The sequence below is a fragment of the Ostrinia furnacalis genome, unplaced genomic scaffold (assembly GCF_004193835.3).
Source record: "Ostrinia furnacalis isolate ACB-3 unplaced genomic scaffold, ASM419383v2 OfSCF4245, whole genome shotgun sequence".
Lineage (NCBI taxonomy): Eukaryota > Metazoa > Arthropoda > Insecta > Lepidoptera > Crambidae > Ostrinia > Ostrinia furnacalis.
This window is the reverse complement of record NW_021134484.1, coordinates 671,647-691,005: the sequence shown is the minus strand read 5'-3', so window position 1 is coordinate 691,005 and position 19,359 is coordinate 671,647. Positions and strand designations below refer to the sequence as shown.

The following is a 19,359-nucleotide window of genomic DNA, read 5'->3' as shown; positions in this document are numbered from 1 at the left end:
TTCCATGTTGATCGATTGGTAGCGGCCTGCGTCCAGCGCTTCCCTGCTACCTTTACGATGTCGTCGGTCCACCTTGTAGGTGGACGTCCCACGCTGCGTTTTCCGGTACGCGGCCTCCATTCCAGAACCTTTCTGCCCCATCGGCCGTCAGTTCTGCGTACTATGTGCCCTGTCCATTGCCACTTCAGCTTGCTAATACGTCGGGCTATGTCAGCGACTTTGGTTCGTTTACGGATCTCCTCATTTCTGATTCGATCTCGCAAAGAAACACCAAGCATAGCCCTCTCCATAGCACGCTGTGCAACTTTGAGCTTCTGTATAAGGCCTATAGTGAGAGGCCACGTTTCCGAGCCATAAGTTATCACTGGTAACACACAAATCTACATAGGTAACGAATAATAATACTTTTTTAAATCTTACTCGTAAGTTATAGGAAATATTTATTTGTATAATAGTTTTTCTCACACTTTCGTTTTGACACTGAGGTATTTTGGACGATAATTGGGAGAGGTCAGCTGGCGACGTCCTGTCGCTGAAATTATGATGATGAATAGTTTTTTAGCAAAAGCAAAATACTCATTCATTGGATAAATTGAAATAACAGTACAGTTACATCAGTAACATGATGCAATTAATAGTTAAATGAATTAAGAATGATCTTAATTGTCAAAATTAAATGAACATGCCTCTTCATTCATTATTATTTGCATTCGTATTAAAATAATGACGGTGAGTTCTCGTTGTTGTTACAATAGTCATAGTGTGATGTTGATGGTGAGGTCTTCTTGAGAAGGGCCTTTAGAAATCTCAGAAATTTGACGTAACAGCTTAAAAAATAAAAAAATAAAGATAAAAAGAAATATATGATATTAGTATAGTTATTTACAAAGCCTTATAAATAAAGAAAACAAAACAAAAAACAGTATATACAGCTTAAAATATTTGCAGTAAAAATAAGTTTGCCAAAACGAACTTAAAAAAAATCTAAATTAAAAATTATTATTTATTTAGAACAATCACAGTGCATATTTCGGACGAGAATATATCGCGAAACACCCCGAACACTAAAATAAAGATATTTATATGGCGAAAGTAACTATGTGTAAAATTTTCCAGGAGTAAGGGTGACGTAGGGGTGGAAGGAGAAAGTAATCGAAATGGTGTTCACACACGGCCAATTTATCGCATAGTGTACTTGCGCCAATACATAGGACGATGATTGTAGGCATTGTACTAAAGACTAAACTTATACATATAATTTGTACTTTTTTATTCTGTGGCTACTTTGGAAGGCTGGAATTCAAGAGGTCCAGCCTTTTTCAATTCAGACTCTTTTTTCTCTTCTTCTTCCAATGCCTTTTTTCTTGACTTCTTTTGGGTTATCTTCTGCTGTACGTAGAAGGTTCTGAAAATAATAAAATATAGCTTAGTTATTTTTTTTAAGAATATACCAGGCTTTGTAGGAACAATAAGGTGTAAGGCACTGGCCACGTCTGTCGAAGAACGGACTAAACAAGAAGAAGGAAATTGGACCGCGTTTCAAAAATCTACCCATGAGATGCTCTGAATTTTGATGAACTAACAATAAAGAAGACAGCTGACGGTGTGGCAGATAATGGAAGACAGGTGGATAAAAAAGAAGAAGTTTGTACTCTGACGAATAATTTAATTGGTAGGAGCTTCATTTGCGGCAGCATTCGTACAGCTCCAGTTCCACGGAGTATTCCCACCTCTCGTTCCTACCGCTGCAACTCCTGTGTAGCCAGAATCTACAGCTTGACCACCAATAAAAACCCAACCGGGGAATATTCACGGAGTATTTGTGTAGTGTTTCAATATCCAAAAGACTTACGTTACAATACAGAGAGCTGGTATCACGAGGATGGCGCTGATAATGAAGACTGTTCCTGAGAAGACGTTCAGTGTCCTCATGTAGGTCCAGGAGTAGAAGGGATGGAAGAGCAGAGCTGCGACTGTCTCCGTCAGGGAGAAGAGAGAGTTCACCTTGGCTGTGGAAGGGAAGAAAATTAATATACCTACATCTCAACCTGCCCCAGATTTTTGAAACTTTAACCCGTAATTGTCGGCCGTTTGGTGTAGTGGTTCGAAACGGACTACTATTCCGGAGGTAGCGGGTTCGATTCCCGTACAGTACAAACATTTGTGTGCATGAACATATTTGTTTGTATTGGACTGGGTGTTTTCTATGTATAATAAGTATGTATTTACAAAAAAAAAAAACTATTTAAGTATGTTTATATCCGTTGTCTAGTACCCATAGTACAAGCTTTGCTTAGTTTGGGACTAGAAGCGCAGTGTAAATGTCCAAGGATATTATTATTATTATTATTATTATTAAACCCCTTTATTATAAAAAGTTACGCCCGTATTCACAAATGATGCTTGCTTAAGTGAAGCAGGAAATCCAACGCACAGCGTTAAATCAAACTCTGTGATTGGTTCGTGTGTCACCCTGTGCGTTCACGCGCACTGTGAAACCTCATAGTTAGTGTTTGTGAATACGGGTGTACGACTCAGGGTGGGCAGTCGTTGAGATGACAGCGCGAAAATCGTCGGCATCCACTAATTATGACCCTTATGTACCACTATATTGACAAAGTTCTCCGTCTTCGTACGCGATATTGGAAATTTGGCATCTACCATCGGCTGAATGACATTAGGCGTAGTCTGGCTTTGATATTCAATTTTCAACTGTATTACCTTGACAATCAGTTCAAAATTGATTACTAGAAAATTATTTGACAGACGATTTCTACTCTCGACAAATGCATTTGAATTAGCCCACTGATTGAACTTTGGTTTAAATTTATATTTAGTATGGAAATGTTATTTTAAGTCAGTGTTCGTCCCGGGTTAATTTTTTTGTAATAAGGGGACAGTGTTTTAATCTTAATAGAATAAATGAAATTATGCTTAAAGTACAAGTCAACGCAAAATGAATAAAAGATAAAACAGTTTGATTTTGTATGAGACTTAATCAGTAATTTCTATGACTCTTGAAAAGGACAGTGCCAATCCATGTATGGAAGTTGGACCAAGTGCTGCCCAGAATGAAACCATAGTGCATTTTGTTCCTCAGGCCAATACTAATTTATAAACCGGAGCGCACTGAAATCTATCCTTGGGGTTAAGAGAAAAAAAGAGTTTTGTTTTGAATTATTTACATACAAAATATCATCGATGTATACGTACTAAGATTTCGCGATTGTGGCATTAAATAACACTCGCTATGTTGAACTTAACCATACTGCATCCGTACACCTTACTTTAGTACGACTTCGACATTTTTTATAAGCGATCAAGCGCTGTTGCAGTAGTTTGTTTGTTGACAGAAATTAATTATTTCCAAAATGGAGCAAGAAGTTTTAGCTTAATAACTTCAATAATCGATTGTAATACACCAATAAATTGATTTTTTGCAATGATATAGAACTAAAACTTCTTGCTTCATTTTTGGAAATAATGGATTTCTGTCAACTTAGCAAATAATTAAAACAGCGTTAAATCGTTTATAAAGAATTTCTAAATCGCACTAAAGTAACGTGTACGGATGCAGTATGGTTAAGTTCAACATAGCGAGTGTTATTTAATGCCAAAATCGCGAAATCTTAGGCGTAGTACGTATACATCGATGATATTTTGTATGTAAATATTTTGAAACAAAACTCTTTTTTTCTCTTAACTCCAGGGATAGATTTCAGTGCGCTTCGATTTACACATTAGTATAGGCCTGAGGAACAAAATGCACTATGGGTTGATTCTGGGCAACACTTGGTCCAGACCCTGGCACTGTCCTTTGAAGTACATACAATAGATGATGTAGGTGTTATTAGTAGTTTTATGGCAAAATCATACTATTACTTTGATAATAACTTCCGCACAGTCGTTGTCAAGTTAAATAGTAAAGTCACGGTGCATCTACATGACGTTGCTAAACTTGCAGTAATGGTAGTTGATAGAGACGTAAGTACCTGTTTCCTGTTTCTCGACCAATTTCGAGATGATTGACCGTAGCGAAGTAAACGTTGTCGCGTTCATAATTTCGGCGATTGGTACTGAAATTAAAATTAAATTGGTCAATTTAGAAGCATTTAGAACAGAATAGAATATACTTTAGCGCTCCTGCACACGACGCCGCCGCCGCGCCGCCGGCGAAATTATGCTATGACGGCGCGGTGGCGGCGCGGCGGCGGGCTTTACTCGGTGCGTATGAACAGTGTAGGGCGCGGTGGCGGCGTCGTATGCAGGAGCGCTTAGTCGGGCTGTCTGAATCAAGATCCGAGGAACGTAGGTTCTAACCCCGCCGTCGTTCGACTATTGTGGTTAACCCACTCGTAACGTAATTTGTATAATTTCAGCCATAGGACGATCTCTGCTGAACATAGGCCTTCCTTAATGCTTTCTATGTTGCCCGGTTGGTAGCGGCCTGCGTTCAGCGCTTTCCTGCTACCTTTACGATGTCGTCAGTCCACCTTGTATGTGGACGTCTCAAGCTGCACGCTGTGTTTTCCGGTACGCGGCCTCCACTCCAGAACCTTGCTACCCCATCGGCTGTCAGTTTTGCGTACCTACTACGTGCTCTGCCCATTCTAATTCATCGAGCTATGTCAGCGACTTAATTCGTTTACGGATCTCATTTCTGATTTGATCTCGTAGAGAAACACCAAGCCCTTTCCATAGCATTGAATTCAATTACCTAAGTACATTTCCATGTCAGTCCTCACAAACGCCGTCCAGACGGAGCCGACGAACTTGCTGATGATGGAGATGATGCACAGCACCGAGTCGTCCACCTGTAGCCGCCTGCTCAGCACCGTGATGGAAAACATGGCACCTGGGAGATAGATATTCTTTAATACACCACTCAAAATAGGCATACAAAAGAATTGAAAATTCAATCTTATCGGTGGAAAAACCTGTAAAAAGCTATCCTCATTAATAGTATAATAGGATGTATGAAAAAAAACAGCATCCGAATCTATTCACCCAGAGCTACAGGTGCTACAGACACATAACATACCTAAAATAGAAAGACACGGTTCTTTATATTTTAGTTGAAATGGAACGCGAGAGTTTGAAATATTACATAACATAGCGGTCAAACATAATAACACCCCTTTCCTTAATCGTTTCTTTTATAAATCTGTTAAGTTTTTTTAGGAAAGAAGTAGACCGATGATGAAAGAAAAACAAAATAACTTACCAAATTACAGTATTAGTCAATTACTATCAGCTTATAATAGTTAATTATTTGTTAACTTACCAAAGGAATGTAGGACAATGGAATAGGAAGCAAAAAGGCCGTATTTCACCATGTCCCAGTTCAGTCGATTCCGCACGAATAGGTAGAACACTGTGTGTTCGGCTGGAAGAATAAACAAACAAACAATATTAATACAGCAATCTATAGTAAGGGCTATACTAATTGCGGTGTCAGATCAGACTTTATTAGGAGCTGTTGAAAAAAGACTTCTGACTGATATGACTCTCAAGATCAAGTAGATGCACAAAAATCGCGGCCCCCTACATTATGAGCGGCCCGTTCGTTCGTTCGTTTCAGCCGAAAGACGTCCACTGCTGGACAAAGGCCTCCCCCAAGGATTTCCACAAAGACCGGTCCTGCGCCGCTTGCATCCAGGTACTTCCCGCGACCTTCACCAGATCGTCGGTCCACCTAGTGGCCTTTAGGCCTGCCCACGCTACGTCTTCCAGCTCGTGGTCGCCACTCAAGAACTTTCCTGCCCCAGCGGCCATCAGCTCTTCGAGCTATGTGCCCACTGCCACTTGATTATTTTCTGTGCCCCGCTTTTAGCTCATAATCTGCCAGTGACCCCTGGTCCCAGTAAGTTTGTGCATCCCTGCTCAAGTTGCTCATAATTATAACACTTAGGCTGAGGTGCACTACCTAACTTTGACCGTAAATTTAACAATAACCGGTGATTTTTGTATGGAGTTTGACAGATTTTTGACGTTCGTCAAAGTTGAAGTAAGATGGTGCAACCCAGCAACCCAGCTTTAATTAATTTATTTATTTATTTATTTATTTATTTTATTGGGCTATCAACATGAGATACAGTATTATACACTTATTATTAATGCTAAAAAAGTAGATTCTTCTTACAATATTTTTTATTGAAAAAAAAGGCTGATTATGAATGTGAATTATGACTGTGAATTTGTTGTAATTTTATATTTTGACAGTTGACCATTATAATCCGCCAAAGGTATCAATTTTATCTAAATGAGGAGAATATTCATTTGGCTCATAAATTCATAATAGATAAAGCATTCTACTTTTTGGTTTAATTTGGAAAAACGCAAACGAAGCTATCTGAGAGCAAACTTACTCGTTCGTTACTATGAGTAGGTATAGTACTTACTCGTACCTATATTTGGTCAAGAGCGGCTTCAAAGTAACTATTTAAGGTTCTATCGGGTAAATACTATTTTTAGTAAAGGAGCCAACCTTTAAACTATAAAGCAACCACCTAACCAAGAATCTGATGACCTTTTAATAAAGGCACGCTTAGATATACACAGTATAGTGGTATAAATACAGCCATAGTGTAGTTGTAATTGGTTATTATGCTGCTTTTCGTTCGTAATAGATGGCGAAAAATGAATGCACGAATCCCACGTAAATAAAATATTATCGTGTAATATTTCGGCGGAGGTATGTCATGTTTCTAAAAAAAGATTTTCAGAAGGTTTTGTGTTTTTATCATAATGGCCAATTGTGAAATTTTTAAAGCTGAAAATAGTGATTTGAGAATTATTAGGCATATTATGTGAAAGTCGACGTTTTTATATGGGCTTGTTATTGAGAACAATAATATCTCACCGAAGGGGTGCAGAGCAGATACGACCTATGGAACCTTGTGGAAATCCGTGGGGGGGGGAGGCCTTTGTTGAACATTGGACGAAATTCGGTCGGAACGAATAAGTGAAAGAAGTTATTTTAATACTCACGGGATTCGGTTAAACCTCTTGAAACGAAAGATGGGTGAAAGATATTAAAATACTCACACATGGCAGGTCCATAAAGTATGAAGACTGTTAGCAGAGTGAGTATCAGCCGTATCCTCCTGTTGGACGGACGACGGCGGTAGGCCACGCCGATGGTTTCCAACACGTGGGTGGTGTCGAAGAAGGACACATCTGAGCTGGACTTGCGTTCTATCTGGAGAAATAATTATCTTTTACACCATAATATTATTATATTAAGAGTAGACACCTTAAAGGTTCGACCAAACCAACGCGATCATACGCGATCAGCCGGCGTGCAGCGATGGCGACCAGACTTAAGGTTCGGCCAAACCAACGCGATCACACGCGATAGGTGCGTTTAAATCTGGTCGCCATCGCTGCACGCCGGCTGATCGCGTGTGATCGCGTTAAGGTTCGGCCAAACCAACGCGATCAACCGGCGTGCAGCGATGGCGATCAATGCATTTAGGTCTGGTCGCCATCGCTGCACGCCGGCTGATCGCGGTGTGATCGCGTTAGTTTGGCTGAACCTTAAGGAGTTATCATAAAAAAAATCAAGCGCTTTTTTCATATCGATGACGGGACTTGCTTGATACGTTCACGAATTCGAATTCCACGTGGACTGAGTCGCAGGAAAAACACTACATATTTATTTATTAGCTTTTACAACTAATACTCGTATATCAAGGTTTTTTTACTTAAGAAGAAATAGTTTAAACAATAAACTGAAAAATGTGATTTTTTTGTCGCAAGATTGTTAATTAATAGCCAAACTAGATAAGTATCTGTTTAATCCTCTTATCTTCTAAACTACACCAAAGATTACTTATGTCGAAAATTTTGCTCACGTGGCCACACACGATATCCCTTGTTAGATAAATATTGAACGTAATCGAAAACATAAATGAGTAAGTGATTCCAGCTTCTATTAATACTGTATTATGACCACTATAAGACATTATACTCGTAGTGTGTTTATACATCCTACTAATATTATAATCCTATTAATATTATAAATGCAAAAGTTTGTGTGGATGTCTGGATGTTTGTTACTCTTTCACGCAAAAACTGAGAACGAATTTTCGGGCGGCCGCTAGTAGGTACCTACAATAAAAATATAGCGTAAAGGAGATGACCAGCAAAATTGTACCTATACCATAATAATTAGAAAACGAGTATGCCGACAAGAATGAAGATAAGATACCTTAATTTCAACAATTAAAGATACAAAATTCTATAATATACATGGTGTACCACAAATCAACCAGCTTACTATTTAAGAATTTTGTCAATGGATATTATTAACATCAAATCAACAATTAATTATGGACATATTAAATGACAAGATTGCGTGGATTTTACCTGCCTAGTTCGCACTTATTGCGTGTCATGTAAGCTATAAATTACTGTATTTTATTGAAAAAGAGGCTGACAAAGGTGACTAAGTTTCTTCCGCCACTTCTTCTCAGCACCAGCCCATATGTTGTCTCGAAGTGGTGGTAGGATAAGCTATATTTTGGACGTGTATAAGTGCCCTAGAAAGGCCCTATGTACTGAATAAACTATTTGTATTTCTATTACTTACATGCTACGCTGTATCATGGATTCTCTTTTGTTCCAAAAGTGCTGTGATAAGTAATGCTGTGTTTATCCTACTAATATTATAAATGCGAAAGTTTGGATGTCTGGATGTATGTTACTCTTTCACGCAAAAACTACTGAACTGATTTTGTTGAAACTTTACAGTGTTATTGTTTGTAACCCAAATTAACATATGAGCTATAATTTATGCCGATCTGTGACACTATATTTCACGCGGGTGAAGCCGCGGGCAACACCTAGTATGCTGTATGAAATTATTTTATGTAGTAATGTCCGAAAATCGTGAATTTACTGGGAAAAAATACCTACATAATATTGAAATTTAAACTTAAGTAGGTATTGCTAATTTTGCTAAACTAACTTACAGTTTGTATAAAATTCAGATGATAAATCATTATGTACTCACTTTATCATATTATTTTGTTTAATACCAAATATTATAAGTATGTTATTTTAAAATGTACGTAAAGGACGACGCTAATTCCCGCTAATTCCCGTTCCAGTGGGAATTTCGGGAAATCCTTTCTTAGTGCACCTCTACGGTACCTAAGCTACGTCCCTTCCAAATTTAACCATTAAGGCTGCACACGCGACGGAAGCATAAAAAATGGAGTAACTTCTCCCGTTTTCCCAAAATTTCCCTACACTACTCTGCTCCTAAGTATACTATAACCTGCCCAGGAGTATGAAGAATAATTGTACCAAGTTTCGTTAAAATCCGTCGAGTAGTTTTTGTTTCTATAAGGAACATACAGACAGACAGACAAAAATTTTACTGATTGCATTTTTAGCATCAGTATCACCCCCTGATAGTTATTTTGAAAATATATTTCATGTGCAGAATTGACCTCTCTGCAGATTTATTATAAGTATAGATGAAGTATTTTATAACTCGATCAACATCATTTACATTAATTCCATTATTTGTTCTGCACTCGCATTGTTAATTGTTCGCCATCGTGATTATTATTTGTGGATAGTTCATTGACCTACAAATCATATCGATACATCTTGAGTACATACTTCGAATGGAAAACAACTGGTAAGTTAGTAAATATATAATTATTAGGTTACGAAGTGATATTATTATTATGAAGTAGGATTTACTAAATGCTTAAAAATGTAGCATCAAAATTAAAACACTTCACTGTTTTGCCCTAACATTAAGACTAAGGAACCTAATTTCTGAAATTAAGCAATTTCTTGAATTTGTAACTCATACAGAAATCTATAACTCATAAGTAATTAAAAATACACACTGTACACACTATGTACAGATTGTGTAGTGCCAAAACTAATGGGGTTCGAACCGCGTTCAGGACCAAAGTTGTTTCGAATAGACAGACATATTTTTACATTATTATGGGTCTAACTAAAATATTCATTTAGTCAACAATATTTTATGAACATTCTAGGGATTAGATTCTACGAAACTGTAATACTTTAGACACTTAAGAGGTTTCTATTCGTTCCATGAAATGTGATCGATTTAGATTAGTTTTAGTCCGAAATGGGCATATAGAATCTCCTCTGGTTATTGGATTACATTTGTGAACTGGTATTCTCGTTTCATTTCGAGGTATCCAGTAAGTCAAGAACTATACATACAACTATACTAAAAACTACAAGAATGGTCTACAATAATTATAGCGGTTGGTCTTATTTCAAGCTATAAGTGTAGAAATAGAGAATAGGAAAAACTCAGCTTTTTGAAACATGATGGATTTTGAAACGGATTGAATGGGAGAACGGCCGACCGGTGAAGGTATCGGACTGGCTGACTCGTGATCCGGGGAATAAAGAAAGTAAGAAAAAAAGAAAGAAAGAAAGAAAGAATAATTTGAAATAAGGAACGCGCCGGCGCCGCTCGACTATTGTGGTGAACCCACTCGTAACACAAGTATTATAATATTTTGCTTACCACGAGGGGTTAATGGGATAATTATTTGTTGTATAAATTTACAATTTACTACTATTGTTTCATAAAAAACCGGCCAAGTGCGAGTCGGACTCGCGCACCGAGGGTTCCGTACAAACCTGCAAGGTTTACAAAGTTCGTTCATTACGACAATCGAGTCATAACTATGGTATTTTTATTGCAAAATGAAATTCTAGCCGTTCTTGAGTTATAAGCGAAGTAACTAACACGACTTTCTTTTATATATATGTTACGGCTAAAGATAGTTGTGAACATAAACTTAAGTTTAGCCGGCTAAACTTAAGTTTATCTTCGAGAAGCAGCTAAAGTTCGATAGCATGTTAGTTTGCGTCGTGATATTCCATCTTTAGCCGGCTAATGTGCACATTAGCCAAAACGAAACGGCTAAAAATGTATTCGATGGGCGCGCCAGGCCGGCGGAGGGCTTGAGGGGGCGGTGGGGAGACAACGCGCGCGCAGTTTTATTTTGTTTTATTTTGCAATTTTAAATACTTACAGAAGATTCAATTGTAATGACCAAATGGCTCCTTATTATTTTATTTTAATGATTAGGTAGATATTATTATAAGTGACTAATATTTTGTTTTGTAATAATTGTAATTTTGAATACCTACATAGGTACATAAAAGTATGTGTAATGAAACTTGCGAGTACTTGCGAGTTTCAAAATATGCAGCTTAAATTGCTGTTTCTTTTGATTGTGTTGACATAGAAGTTTGATTTTGTTACAGCTTAAAGGTATTATAGACCTCAGTATTTGGTATGAATTTCAATTTAATATCTCTACGCGTTTATGAGGAAATGGGTAGTAAGTTTAAAATTATTTTAAAAAAAAATATTATGTGATGTAACTAAAAATTTATGGTTTTCGTAATTTTTCCTTTATCTTTGCTATAAAACGTTGCTTCGTACCAAATTTCAAGATTCTGAGTTCACGGGAAGCACCCTGTAGGTTTTGATTCCCTTGCAAATGTCGAAAATTTGCGGCATAAACGGCTGTATCTTTTGATTGCGTTGGCTTAGAAGTTTGATTTTTTCACAGCTTCAAGGGACAGTAGACCTGAGTAATTGATATAAATTTCAGCTTCATACCTCCACGCGTTCCTGAGAAAAAGGATCTTGACAGACGGACGGACCGACAACAAAGTGATCCTATAACGGTTCCGTTTTTTTTCCTTTTGAGGTACGGAACCCTAAAAACATTCTTAATAAGGAAATAGGCAGCATTACACAAAGAAAGTTACAATAAATATCGCAATCTATCCTTCAATATTTGCTTAGATAGTAAAAACGTTTCGTATTGTACATATTTTCGTATTGTTTTCTGACATTTCATAGCCCTTTCATGACTTTGATGATATTAAAATCTACCGGTTTCTTATCTTTAGACGGTATTATTATATTTCCTGACAGTTAACAGTCATAATATAATTTTATTAAGACTATCGTCTGATCATTATCCAATTTGTTTTTATACTGATCTTCTCAGTAGAAGGAAAAATATTATGTTTTTATGCTTTAGAAGCAGTAAGCCTTTAGTGACATGAAAGTGAACACAAGAATTTGTTTTGCTCATTAAATTCAGTTTTTTCTAATGAGTTATTGACATTAAATTAGATGAAAGTACCTAGGGATTTTTTTTGAATCTAAAAAACATTTTTGGAAATCAGATTAAATTTCGAATATTTTTATTAAATCGTAATGATATAGGCATATACCTAAATACTTTTATTTAGTATTTGAAATAGGATGTAAAATAAGCATTTAGATAAACACAGATTAGATAATTTAGAGATTATTATCACGCATAACAAACATATTAAACATATCATGACTAGTCGCTTTATAAGTAGACAAAATACAGTTGGCAGGCAGCTCATTATAAGTAGTACAGTCAGCCTAAAATAGTTTGTGACACCCGAAGTAGCCAAAAAGTTAGAACAAGAATAAGAATAAGAATATTTTATTTCAGTAAAAAGGAATTCGCAACACGTTTTTGTAACAGTTGGAATAAAATATGCTGTCAACTTTTTGGCCACTTTGGGTGTCACGAGCTATTTGAGCCTGACAGTACCTAATAGCTTGGGTGTCCATTGTTTTGTTTGTAATGTGTAATTAATTGGAAATTCATATCAACTAGCGCCAGAAGACAACGTAGCCCGATGGTTCGCATATCAGAACGCCAGCTAAAATAGCTGGGAGCAAATTAATATAATATCATTATTCCTATCATTTATTACCGGCAGTCACTGATGTTTAATATAGTAAATGTGATAGTATTATCACCGTGTGGTGAATAGAATAATTGTTTATGTTTTGACCTACATTTTGTTATGTTTGAAAGTATCACAATAAACCCTGCGCTCAAACAGACAATAGAAAAATATGCCTGTGGATGACGATGAATGGTGCTTTATCACTTGTTGCCTATCATCATGGCTATCTATAACTACCAAATTTATCTAATAAACAAAATTATCAAACGCCTAACCAATGACGATCCATAAAACAAAATAGAAACCTAGATTATTAAGCTTGTCATAAATTAGAGCGATAAACTACTTACAGGCGGTAATCCTTGTTCTTTCAATAACACGTCGGGTTCTTTTAAGCATATGAATCCATACAATAGAGCAATTGTGAACATCACAGCAGTCATTGAGAACGTCCCGTAGTATCCGAATCTGCTCAGGAAAATCCCACTCAAGGCAAACCCGATCGGTATCCCAGCGGTCATGCAGAAGTTCACGAGACCAACTCTAAATGTCCTGGACTCTTCAGTAGTAATGTCACTTATATAGCTAAAAACACCAAGGAACATAGTCACCCACCCACCAGTGATAGCGGGGAACAACGTCTCTAGGAACACAGTCACTTGCACTGGAATTTCGTAAAAGAAGTACACGTTTACCAAATTGTTTATGGACGTCAAAAGTTCTCCAATCACGGGCAGCAAGATGCAGATTTTCCGTTTGCCCGTCCTGTCGCTCCAAGCTCCCAAAAACATTATGATGATACATGGCAAGGCTGTGTGTATGATCCCCTTCCATATATCAATGGATGCGATTAGTGCCTGGACTTCTTTTTCGTAAGAAGAATAGTTTGTACTTGTTTTTTTGATCAAAGCGTCACAGACTTCGTCTCCGAACTGCAGGTTGACCCGGCACGCTTTGTCGAGATTGAGATTCCCCATAGCAAACCTGGACAAAACGCTGGGTATAATGAGCCCTCCCAGCATCGGCTCGACGGTCACATTGCTCCTCACATTTTGCAGCTTTTGCCTGAACGTCTTTTTTCCGTTTTCTTCTGGAGCATTCCTGTTCAACGGATTCTCCTCTATTCGCTCAGCTTCCTTTTTCACGTCGGCCATTTTGAACACTAAACCGACAAACTTTCCATTGTTATTCAAACACGAGCCGCTGTTGCAATGAGAGATATATTGTAGCGAGTGCCGATGGCTGCGACATTACGATTGCCCTTAGTAAATGCACGATAATGTTTGTTTGATATCAATTAAGCGTTGATAATGATAATGGCGAATAATTTAAGTGATAGTAGTTGGTTGATAGGTAGATTTGAATTTAGGTTAATGAGAGTTTTTTCGGGTTACCGTCTTGTTGACGAGCGGCTGCGAATACACGCCGTTTGCAACTGGTCAGTGCAACAATGGGGCACTTATATAACACGTTCGAGTTAAGATTAGTGTGCACCATCGCCGTGTGGTGCGGTAATGATGACAAATCAGGACAGTTTGCGTTTATCTGGATCAAACTAACAGTTTAATCAGAGAACCAATTGGCACAATTAAAGTCTGTTTAAAAAAAATCAAGTCATTATTCTTTTGTGTATATCAAACGTTATCTACAGCACTAATTTTGTAAACCACTCAACTCGTAACTTGTTAAGAACTTTTCAGTTTTAAATTATCAACAACACCAATATCATCAATCACTCGACGAAAGTTCTAAATCGACCGTGTTTAAACTTTAAAAATATGTTAATAGTGTAGTAGGACCTACTCGTAGGATTATAGAAAGTAATTAAAACTGGTAAGAGTGTAATAAATGCATGAAATATTAACAAATTATAATCTGAATGTACAGATACTTTTTTTTTTATTAGAAGCTGAAGAAAATGTATATTTTTTAAGCAATTGTTAATATAAGGTACCCTTTATTTTTTGTAAATATTATTTATTCAATGAGTTACGCCAGCCTACAAATTATGATTAAAATCGTGTAGGTATTTATTTAATAGTTTAAAATTATGAGGCTGTATTTTTCAAATGATGCGTGTTTGTTTTTTTAGCTACCTACAACTCTAAATAATAGGTAGGTACGTGAAAAATTGGACATTTTACAAGTCATGCGAGGCCATAATTATAGTAGTAGACATGTTATTAATTTCGCACGAGTATGCAGAATCATCTTTTACTACCACTACGTGTTTTACTAAGAAATGCATTGTAAATATAAATTATAGGCAGATTGTAGGTCTTTCTTGTCAGAAATGTGCTATAATATTATTATAAAAATATTAGTGAATTGGATTATGGATATTATATTATACCACAGAATAATAATAAGTACTGGCAACTTAGAAAAAAAAAATTAACATGTTTTTATAATATTTTATTTGACTTTGTTTAAAAAGGTGCCAATAGTGACTGATTTCTTGCACTGCTACTTTTAGCATTGACCTACAATAATGTTATTAATTAATTTTAATAGATGTATGAGATATTATGTTATTGCGTAGTTAATTAATTTATTATAGATTTTATTGATGATGTGAAACAGGAAAAGCAGATTAATTGTTTATCCATTAATTATGAGACACATTGAATAGAAGAAAGTCAGATAAACCTTTATTTTCTACATTATTTGGTAATCGAACACAAATAGGACAAATTAAAAAATGTTTTACTAAAAGTACTCGTATTCTATACCAGTATGAAATGGTTTCAATATAAAAACCGTACAAAAAATAACTCCATCTAAGGTAGCTGGTTCAAAACAGCACACCAGCCAAAAGTTTGACATTTAAATTGTGTTTCACAGTTTTGGTGCCCATAATTGGCTGTCAACGTGCACATATTACTTGCTGAAAAACTGCGCTGTCATTTAGTCGATTATTTGTTGTTCATTACCAGGTTTCAGTCACGCGGGGTGAACAGGTAAATTGATTAATAGCAAACTAACCTGCCATCGTAATTACAGTGGAGTTTAAATATTCATTTTGAATTGCATTTGTTTTTGCAGCTTATTTGACGCTTCGTCGGATTGATGACACGTGGAAGTTTTTTCTGTGGGTTGTATCTAAAAACTGAAGTCACAACCCTGGTGTCTGACATCATGAGACGCCATTGATGTATGACATGGGTCAATCGGACCAATAATGGTATAACCTAAACCCTGAAGCATTCTGAAAATCGAATTCAGGTCATCGAATATAAAGCCGGAAGGCGCAGCGTGGGACGTCCACCTAGAAGGTGGACCGACGACATCGTAAAGGTAGTAGGGAAGCGCTGGATGCAGGCCGCTACCAATCGATCAACGTGGAAAGCATTAGGGGAGGCCTATGTTCAGCAGTGGACGTCCTATGGCTGACATGACGATGATGATGAATATAAAGCACTGGACTACGAAGACAAATGACCAGTCATAAATACCCACAGATTGTATTTGCTTGCTCATTTTTTGACAGGTCTAAGTAAAGATATAGATCGTTTCATACACGAAGACGCGCCCCACCATCCTTCCGCTAATGTTTGAGTGTTATCGGTACAGGCTAATTTATTAATGAATGCACACGCACACTACAATAATGACGCTCGGATTGCTCGGATCAAACTCCCCGCACCCAGAGCTTCCCTCAACCAAAAATTGGTGGGGCGCGTCTTCGTGGATGAATCGATCTATACTTTGAATTAAAATATCCTGGACTATTGCTATGAATTGTAATATTTTGCAAGATTCCTTTGTTTCAGATTTTCTGTTTTATTAGGCACTTCCAGGTGAGAATATTGACTGAGTACTTAAATTACCTCTGCTTTATGCCCTTTTCATGCGAGCAAGAATATCGTTAAATCACTTTTATACCACAATAAAGTGCGCTCATAACAAGGGATAAATTTATGAGTTTTATTCAAAAGTAAAGCTTTTCATACTTATATTAGTAATTTTATACGCTTTCATACATTACCTTTTTATGTTGCCTCAAAACTAAGAAAACAACAAATAAATACGCATCTAACTGAAGAAGATTGAAACCCTTTAATTGTCCCGCTCGGTAGACTGACGATCTGCTGAAGGTAAGCACCTGAATGAGGAGCAGCTCCTGGGTTTTGGAGTATCCGTAGTGGAGGCCTTTGTCCAGCTGTGGATGGCATTAGGTTGAAACGAACTACAAAGTCTCATAGCTTTAGTTAATTTTAAAATTCTTCATATTACACTTGTTTTGGAATCATGCTGGTAAAACACGGCCAACTTAACCCTTTGATAAACTGTGTACAACATACAATAATGTTTAAATTGTACATTCACAGTCCGCATAGTTGAAACATATTGGACAATAATGCTCGCATTCCGACGACCTCTGACCATTTGACGCGACCACTCGGCTTCCGTTCACTTTAATGCGCGATTATCTACTTAACCTTTAACTGGTGACATGGTTTTTGTGTAACGTAACTGGTGACGTGCGGTCTGAGAGGCCGCTACCGTATCAGGTATATAGCATAGAAACTAGGTAAGGTAGCATACCGCAATTTTTAAAAACAGTTTTTTAGCATATAGAAGAATAAAATGAAACTAAAATAATAAACTTTAAATATAATTTTTAATGCAGAACTTGCTGTTAAATAATATGTAGTATCAAAAATCAAAAAACTAGAGATGAGATCGATAATCACAAACAAATAAATTTAAAACAACAAATTATAACAAAAGTAGTATTTTTTATTATAGTTCAAATATTAATCAATTTAAAAAACCTAATCACATGTAGGTAACCTATCATTTTATGCTCCAGGACGATGTTTTCAGGAATATATTCGGCTTCCGACTCACTTGAGTCTTCCTGTTCCAGATATTTTTCAACTTCAGAATTTTCAAGTCGTTTCATAAAGTATGGCACTATATTCCCAACTAATGACCCTACGCCTCTTTTTGGAGGTATATACCTAAATATCAATTACAACTAAAAACTGTAAAAATACGAAAAAACTGTATGGAAAAAATGTTACATAACTGGTGACATGCGGTCTGAGAGACCGCTGCTGAACTTTACATCGTTGTAACTTGCCGATTTGGAGCTGAATGATGCAAATATTCTTCTCTACGGCGTAGATGCAACTAAAATCGAAGCTACTGAAGCGGTGAAACATAGGAAGAACGGGGAAGGGGGTGAAACGATGTTTCACTGACGCCGCCCGGCCTGTGAGACCGCTTGTCACCAGTTAAAGGTTAAATAAGGACTATAGTCAGACTCGGATCGTGGACTGTGATGAAACAGTTTCTCAATTTTGATCTGGTTCAATCTTAGAGCTCTTTCAAATTAGACGTTTTGAGACGGACGTTTATCGCCCGTTTGTAGGACCGCACACTGAAAATTGTTTGACAACTGCGTTGGAATAAAAATGACAGTCAATTGGGATGATGACTGGTAAATGAAACCGAAATTCTATTCCAAGTCGATGTAGCACTGTTATTAGTTAATTAAGAAAGAAAATAAAAAACACGAGTCTAATATTTTCTAATTATCTGTCTGACGGACAAATAATTGAGATTTTGTCATCTAGCAACAGAATGGGCGGTTTTGCAAACGGACGACTGTCTGACATCCTCTTCATAACGTCTAATTTGAAAGTTGAAAGAACCCTTAGTATTGAAAACTATTCCCTTTGAACCATTTCGTAAATTCGTAGCCTTTCGTAGCTGGCTACGAAATGGTCTAAAGGTAATCTCAGTCTGACCAGGAGCGTGGGGAGTGTACTATGCCAAATTCTCCAATTGCCTCTGGTTTTGGGTAGAGTTCCTGAGGTGCAGACTAAATTTTAATGACCTAATGATGGCAGAAAAATAGTGTAGGTGTGATCTACGGTCCAAGGACCAGATTGGAACAAACTTTAACAATGATTTTATCAAACAAAGAAGATTTCCAAAACTCTCAATTTGCGACTTTTTCCTTTTCCTTGCCCTTGACTACATGTAATAAATTAAGTGGTAGTTTGTTTAACATTCTATTGTTTGGCTAAAGAAATGATGTTGACATTCATTATTGTTTTAGACAATGCGTAACCTGTCTGGGTTTGTTTGTGTTTATACCTATTAACTAGATGAATAAAATACGTTTCAGAAATACATAGTGTGCAGCTAAAGGCGTGGGGTTCGAATCTCAACAGCGGAAAATATGTTTGTGATGACCAAGAGCATATTCTATACTTGTACTTGAAGACATTATATTTCCTTACATGTTTATATGTTAGCTACTAATCGCCATTGAGGGACGTCAAAGTAAATAAAAAACTGTGGCATCAATGCAACTGAATCAAGTCAGCAACTAATAGTAGTCTTAGGCTGAGTTGCACCACCTAACTTTGACCGTAACTATAGGGATAGCCGGTGTTTTTTGTATAGTGTTTGACACATTTTTGACGTTTGTCAAAGTGAAAGTAGGATGGTGCAACTCACATTTAGGCTAACCGTAACTATAGCGATAGCCGGTGTTTTTTATATGGAGTTTGACAGATTTTTTACTTTGGTTAAAATCAAAGTCTTATTATGCTCATCACTTTACTAGTTATTTTA

General features: G+C 36.9%; 1 protein-coding gene across 1 annotated transcript; it reads right to left on the bottom strand.

Annotated features, from left to right (window-relative positions):
- Positions 1-430: 430 nt before the first annotated feature.
- Positions 431-14,204, bottom strand: LOC114359202 (proton-coupled folate transporter). The gene is made up of 7 exons (XM_028313490.1): positions 13,116-14,204; positions 7,048-7,201; positions 5,285-5,386; positions 4,718-4,855; positions 3,993-4,076; positions 1,853-2,009; positions 431-1,405 (listed from the first exon to the last, which is right to left on the bottom strand). Exons 1-7 carry the CDS (start codon positions 13,917-13,919, stop codon positions 1,270-1,272), a joined length of 1,575 nt encoding a protein of 524 aa, XP_028169291.1. The 5' UTR covers positions 13,920-14,204; the 3' UTR covers positions 431-1,269.
- Between the last annotated feature and the right edge of the window lie 5,155 nt (positions 14,205-19,359).